This window comes from Juglans microcarpa x Juglans regia, chromosome 3S, assembly GCF_004785595.1.
Source record: "Juglans microcarpa x Juglans regia isolate MS1-56 chromosome 3S, Jm3101_v1.0, whole genome shotgun sequence".
NCBI lineage: Eukaryota > Viridiplantae > Streptophyta > Magnoliopsida > Fagales > Juglandaceae > Juglans > Juglans microcarpa x Juglans regia.
In genome coordinates this window covers 18,285,683-18,293,020 of record NC_054599.1, presented here as the reverse complement: position 1 = coordinate 18,293,020, position 7,338 = coordinate 18,285,683, and the positions used below count along the sequence as shown (strand labels likewise).

General features: G+C 32.7%; 1 protein-coding gene across 2 annotated transcripts; it reads right to left on the bottom strand.

Moving 5' to 3' along the window:
* Positions 1–2,316: 2,316 nt before the first annotated feature.
* LOC121257856 (transcription factor MYB1R1-like) lies at positions 2,317–5,076 on the bottom strand. Of its 2 annotated transcripts, XM_041159106.1 has the most exons (4): positions 4,625–5,076; positions 4,317–4,525; positions 3,795–4,172; positions 2,317–2,658 (listed from the first exon to the last, which is right to left on the bottom strand). In XM_041159106.1, exons 1-4 carry the CDS (start codon positions 4,833–4,835, stop codon positions 2,635–2,637), a joined length of 822 nt encoding a protein of 273 aa, XP_041015040.1. In that variant the 5' UTR covers positions 4,836–5,076; the 3' UTR covers positions 2,317–2,634. The 2 variants fall into 2 exon arrangements, with proteins under 2 accessions (XP_041015040.1, XP_041015039.1); XM_041159105.1 differs by lacking the exon at positions 2,317–2,658 and having other exon boundaries at positions 3,385–4,172.
* Between the last annotated feature and the right edge of the window lie 2,262 nt (positions 5,077–7,338).

Sequence of the window (7,338 nt, the reverse complement as noted above, 5' to 3'; positions counted from 1 at the left end):
AAACGCCAATCTTTGCCCAACTCTTCCAGTGGATTCCTCTTTCTTTCTAATTTTAACACCACGAAGACCTTGAGATCATTGCCTTAATATCTACACAACTTCCTAGGAAGTTTAAAGACACTCATTGGGTATGTAGGGATACGTTGTAAGAAAGCCTTAATAAGCACTTCCTTGCCAGCTTCTGAGAGAAAATTATTCTTCCAATTATGTATATTTTGCCGCAACCTTTCCTTAATGTATCTAAAGGTGTTGTACTTAGATTAATCCTGGTGCCCCTCTAGCCACAACTATTCCCCTTGTATCACCCTTATGCTATGATTTTATGAGAAGCTGGCTCAGACCTTCAGCACAGATTATGAACAAATAAGGGGGTAGGAGATCCCCTTGTCTCAGTCCTCTTGAGGAATGAAGTAAACACGACAGTAACTCAAATATAATAGAACATGAGATGAAAGAAAGATTAGTTGGCAGAGAACGATAGCAGAAAGATTTTAAGGGCTATATCTTGATTATTTTTAGTGACTTGAATGCAAGACATATATGTCTTTATTTATTGAAAAATTAACAAGGATCAGATAAGATAAATATCTTGACGAGATAATATCTTAATAATTATAAAAATCAAATATTTTGATTAAGACAATGTGATATTATCTTGATCTGATTATTGCCCAACATTAATATATAATTAAAAGTTAGGAGTACAAGTCATTGTTACATAGAGATAAGTTGTTCTTGTCTTTTTCTATAACAAGAATTCAATTTATAGAAGCAAAATTATTTGTACACTTTTATGGTGTGAAAGCATCATAGATCATGACTTTAACCATATGTACAAGTCATGGAGACCCGCAAAATAGCTCTGCATTAGCATCTTTGGCTGTAATCAAACCTTTAACGCACACCAAATTCCTAGAACTGAGCAGAAGAATCTGACTTTCATTGTTCCCCCTTTTTAAAAGGCACAATAATACTACCTCTTTAAATTTCTCCCTTGTTATTTTTCTGCGGCACCTCATCTTTTTTTGAAAGCAGTTTAAACTTGAGGTTAATAAGGTTGCGTTTAGATGTTAGAGTGAGTTGAATTGAGTTGAGTTGAGATAATAAAATATTATTAGAATATTATTTTTTAATAATATTATTATTTTAGAAAGGATTTTAAAATTTAAAATTTAAATTTAAAAAGAAAACTGATAAAATGAATATTGTACATAAAATTGTAAGTAAAATTATAAATATATTTAAAATTACTAAAAAAAAAAAACAGTACCTATGAAACAGTGAGAGCTAAATTTCCTGCTATGGATTTCTCAATAGCGCCTCAAATAAATTAAAATAGTGGCTTTGAGATCCCCACTTCTCATTTAATTTACCTTAATTTATGGGCAACCAAATAAATTATTGTATGACCAAGAAGATGGTTAGTGTTGGCATAAAAGGATTTCAAAAGTATTATCGACCTATATGGTCAAAGATCTTCTTATCATGCAATTTGGGATGATGATTTTTTATACAGAAGAGGAATGTTTGTGGAATTTTTGTGTTTTACACCTCCACTCAATGCGTAAACCTAAAAGATAAATAGGAAAACATAAATCATAGAGTTTGGCATGCATAGATCACATACAATAGATTGAGCAGTGACACAGAGTTCACTTAGCAATATTACCCTCTAACCCAAATTAAAAAAGAAATGATGATAAGACAAGACAAGCATATAAACTTAAAAAAAAAAAAAAAAAAAAAAGCAATGATAGACAAATAAATGAAGATGGATAATGATAGGTTTACTTCCTCCTACCACCGGTTTACTACTCATATTATATTTTTAGTTTCTTTCTTTTCAATTTGCACGTCAAAAGCTCTCCGCATCACTCCTCTGCGCGCACTTATCCATTAGAAACTCGCTTGTCAAAAACTTTGCTATGCACTCCTCTACTTATAAAGAGGACTATGTTTGGGTATGCTACTACCGGGTATGCCCAACGGCACTAGTACAATTTTTTTTTTTTTTTTCATTTTCTTGAACATATTTTTTAACATCCTTAATAATTAAGAAAAAATATACAACTTCACTGATAATCACTTCATTAATAGTACTAAGGTGATCTCAGATTGATAGGGCAAAATCATGGGTTCATTTAGCATTTTCTATATTTGGGTAGTGGATCACTCCACTACTATTTAAAATTATTTAATATTTTATCATTATTTTTTTATTATTTTTCAATACTATTCAATATTTTATCATTATTTTTTTATTATTATTTATAAATTATTTGAGATCACCTCAATACCCAAACGTAATATAAGTACTAACCATCTTTGATGTTATAAAGAGGAGAATAACATTAAATTACAATTTGAATTCTGCGCTTGGGTTATAACATCACCAATGGTTAGTCTCCTCTTTGTAAGGAGAGAAGTGCATAGCAGAGTTTCCGACGGATGAGTGCAAATGAGTAGAGGAATGATGCGGAGAGCTCATGAGCGTCCAGACCGAGAAGAAAGAAACTAAAAATAATAATGTGAGTAGTAGACTGGTGGTAGAAGGTAGTAGACCTATCATTATTCAACAAAAATTACTTAAAGGGGTATGACATATACATAAATATTCTTCCTGGAACTTCACCTCTATCTTCTTCTATCTTCTTTCATCTTGTAACAAAGAGACATATTAGAGCTAGTAGCATGTTAATTTCTTTGTACTAAGAATTCTCCCTCAAAACCTCTGGATATGGATCTTAACGCTAAAACACGTAAGTTCCAATGTATTTTTCTTTTGAGTTTTATTACTCATCATCTTCACATATTTCATACTATACTTATTTTTATTTTATTTTTATTATGATCAATTATTTTCATTTTTTTTATTCTTTTTAAACTAATTAAATTTTTCTACTTATTATCTATATATCACACATTTGATAAGAAGAAAAAAAAGTGTGATTTGTAGAGATGATAAATATAATTTTTCTTTTCTTTTTAATATTTTTTTTAGGTGATGTTGGGCATTCAGGCTAATGAATTCATTAATTCAGATGGAGGGATTGGAAATATAAGCTGATTAAAGAAAAAGGGGAGAATATAAGCTGATTAAAGAAAAGGGAGAGACCAACTTAATGTGGAAGGTTTGACCTCATGTCAACATTGAGCCTACCCGATGTTCTTCTTCTACCTCCGATCTTTTGTTTTCGGAAGTTTATAGGCCAACAAACTCACCCTTGCATATTTGAAATCAATAGTGACAAAGGACTCTTCTCGTTAAAAGTTTAGATCGATAGAAATTACTTACATTATTATTATATCATCATTATTACTTACATGATAGAATATAGGACATATATATATATATATATATATATGGTAGGAAGGATGATCAGATAAAGAGAATATTCAACTTTCAGATACATGTTGAAGCTCCAACAAAGCAGCAGAAGAGATAACAGGAGTGGGGTAGCTGGTGCTCTATCATTTCACTCCAAAACGCAACAAAGATAGACAAATTCAAACAAGAAATCCACCACGATCATGAAAACGACATCCCATTTCCCTAAATCTTCTCTAAACCTGTACAAACAAGTATCTGATCACCTACTACTCTTACCTAATATCTTTCTTCTTTCTTTCAATCTTTTTTTTTTTTTTTGGCTAATTGAATTATGTTTTATCATATCTAATTCCTACTCGAATCTGCAACCTTTACAGTATGCATGGACTTTAGCATATATTCTTCAAGCAACACTGATAATACTATCTCCAGTAGTACTGCTGCTGAAGTTGCCGGGAGTTGCCTGAAAAGTTGAAGAGTTTGTTGCCGGAGGTGACTGCTCGTCCGACGATGCTGTGGAGAGCTTCAGTGATAGAGGCAAGCTGGGGTCCGTGTTGGTATTCTGGTTCAGATTAAGGTCAGCCATTTTCAAAGACGGAGGCACTGGAAGAATCGGTGTCGGCCTGATTGGCTTGCTTGACGTCCTTGTATGATTGCTGGGTCCCAACGAAAGATTTTCCAGTGGGTTTTCGACGACAAGTGGTACCACCGAAGGAGCGAGCGCCACTGGAAAATTAGGCATCGGGAATCCGCCGAGATTATGGCTTACCTGTGGCTGTGGCTTCGGTAGCGGCACGGTTTCATGGTAAACTTGATCTTCGTCGATTGAGGAACCCGGAAACTGCCCAACAAATAAAAATGCTGGGAAATTAATATTCGATGGGATTCATTATTTGGGTGGTCCTAGTTTGAGTCGGTTCGGAAAGAAACCAATCATGGCGTGTAATTTGGAAAGATCAATTCTCTTTTCAGATGAATTAATTACCGTATCGGCGGTGATGTCAAAGAGACTAGATCTCCGGCGTCTCCGATTCTGGTTAGTCCGGCGGAGGAAGTACTTCTGAGCGTGGCTGGCCACCTGAGTTGGAGTTCTTGTTTTCACAAAGTTTCTTGAAATCCCTCTCCAATCTCCTTTCCCTACCTTCTGCAAACCCAGCAAGAAAAGCCTGTGCTCGTCCTCCGTCCATGGCACCCCTAAATATACACACAGACACAACAAAAACCAATACAAAAAAAATTCAGAAAGAAAGATCCAAAAAGTGTAAACCCGATCAAAGATAATAAAAAAAGTACCTCTCTTGCGCTCGCGACCGCCACTGGAGGGAACGACGTCGTCGGAGGCATAGCCGGCCTCGACGTTGGAATCTTGAGGTTGCTGGTCGTACTGCGAGAGATTGGTCATACTGGCACTCTTCCGGAACGAGTTTCCCTCGGTGACCCGCACGCCGAACAGCATGATCCCGTTATCTACGCCGCCGGCGTCCGCGAACGCGCGAGGAGACATCTTCTTCGTATTCACCGATCAAAGCTCAATCGATCGGTTTCAAGAAAGCAAATAAACAAAATAAGCAGTGCAGAGAACAATACTAGTTAAGAGTTCTCAGTCCGTGCAATAAGGAAGATATACAAAAGAGATGGAAAAGATGCAACGAGGGCTCCTCTGGTTAATATAGCAGTACTGAGTAGTCAGGGTCTTTGCTTTTCTGTATTTGCATGGATGCCTTTCTGCAACGGCAGGAGCATTAATATACTCTACCGGTCCAACTTTCCCAGATCGTTAACCTGGACCGTCCATTTTGTCACACTACCCCCGTATCGGTGTAAACAAGACCGAATGTTATAGTGATTTCCAGAATCTTATTGTCGAGATAGGTACCGTAAGATACGCGTGTCGGCTATCTAATAATAAGGTGCGGTTTGTACATTAATTTGAGAGATGTGGAAAAAAAAAATCGAGAATTAAATAAAATATTATTTTTAATATTATTATTATTTTAAAATTTTTAAAAATTAAATTATTTATTATATTTTATATGATAATTTAAAAAAATTATAATAATAAAAAAAGATAAACACATACGAAATACTTTTTATATCCAAATTGGGCTAAACTATACATCTTCATCGTGATTTTATCTTCAAAAGTTCTATTCTCAATTTCAAACTTGGTTTTTAAAGATTTTTTAAATAGTAAAATTTGATTTATAAAGTTTAAATTTTAAAATAAATCTTTTGAAATATGTTATGGTATTTAAGTATTTTACTAAATATTCTGTATACAGACTTGATGATAGAATAATTATCTATTTTATATTTAACTTATAAAATAGATATGTCATTATGTTATTTGCAATGAATAACATGAAATATATAAGTTTAGAATAATTCTATTAATCGTTCATATATTGCACACTTACTTCAATTTTTTTTTTCTTATCAAATATGTGGTATATAAATGAGGAGTAGAATAACTCAATTAATTTAATAGAATAAAATTAAAAAATTAAAACAAGTATAGTATGTAGTACAGGCAACTAGGTAGCGTTTATTTTAAGTTTATTGCTGTAAAATATCTCGTTTAAACATTTTGAAAAATAGTAAAATTTATAATAAAAATAAAGAGAAATGATATTCGCAGTCGTGAGTGCGCAAATGCCGTATAAGCGCTTTGAAAAAAGTGAATAAATAAGGGACTCAAATGAAAAGAAATTATTTTTTTAATAGTAGACCCTACTCTTTTTCAAAGTGACTGTACGGTACTTGCGCACTCCACGACTGTACGTAGCATTACTAAAAAATAAATATATATATTTTGCAAATAAATTTGTCCAAATCATTTTCCTATCTTGTACTATTCTAATAACAATAATAATCATTTAAAAGAAAGAATTATTGAGAGTTTGAGAAGTTTGGATAATGAGTTTATATGAGATAAGATAAGATAAAAGTTGAAAGTTAAATAAAATATTATTTTTTAATATTATTATTACTTTTAGATTTGAAAATATTAAATTGTTTATTATATTTTATGTAGAGATTTAAAAAAATTATAATGATAAAATGAAATAAGTTAAGATATTAATCTAATAACGATAATAATCATTTAAAAGAAAGAGTTATTTAGAATGTGAGAGATTTAGTTACGCAAATCAAACCAAACCATCTCATCTTATCTCATATAATCAATATAATTTTTCTACACTCGCACGTAAATTATAAGAAATAATTTAATTTTTTTATATTAAAAATTATATTTTAATAATATTTTATTTAACTTTTTAATTTTTACATCTCATCTGTATAATTAAAGATTTGAATTATCCCCTAAAAAAACATGTTCAAGTATCCAATAGTTAAGAAAGAAGTTTCAGTAATAGTACAAAGTGGTTGAAGGTTTCCACCAATAAAACAGCCTCTCGCGGAAAAAATTTGGGTGGACGAGGTTTGAATCACATGCCTATTTTTTTAGGTTTAAATAATTGGATTGCGAGAAGTTAAACTGAGGTTGGGAATTATATGATTTGCAGAAATGTGTGGATAAAAAAAAAAAAAAAAAAAAAAAAAAAAAAGGGTAGGGTGGGGATATGGTGGAGTAAGAAAAACGATTGTGGACCGTCAAAATGGCATATTCGTTCGGAGTCTGTTTGGGGGTAGGAAAGATTATGGTTGTCTCTTTGTCTGAGACTCTCTCTGGTGGTATTCAATTTTATCCAAACACAGTGGAGCCCACCCATCACCTACGCAGTACACTGTGCCCGACACAACTCTTCACCTCAACCTTTGTATGTGGCTGTGTCTTGTCGTGGTGGGACTCCTCGCATGGATGCCTTTTCGTCTTTCCGTTTTCTTTTTTCTTTTTTCCTGCAACTAGCTCATGACAAATGAAAAGTGTCAGTCCCTATATACTGATTTTAAACCAGAAATTTTAGGTATGGACGTGACTTTATATAATAAGTTAAGATCAATCTTATAATAAAATGATTTTTAATAGTAGGAAAATCTCAATT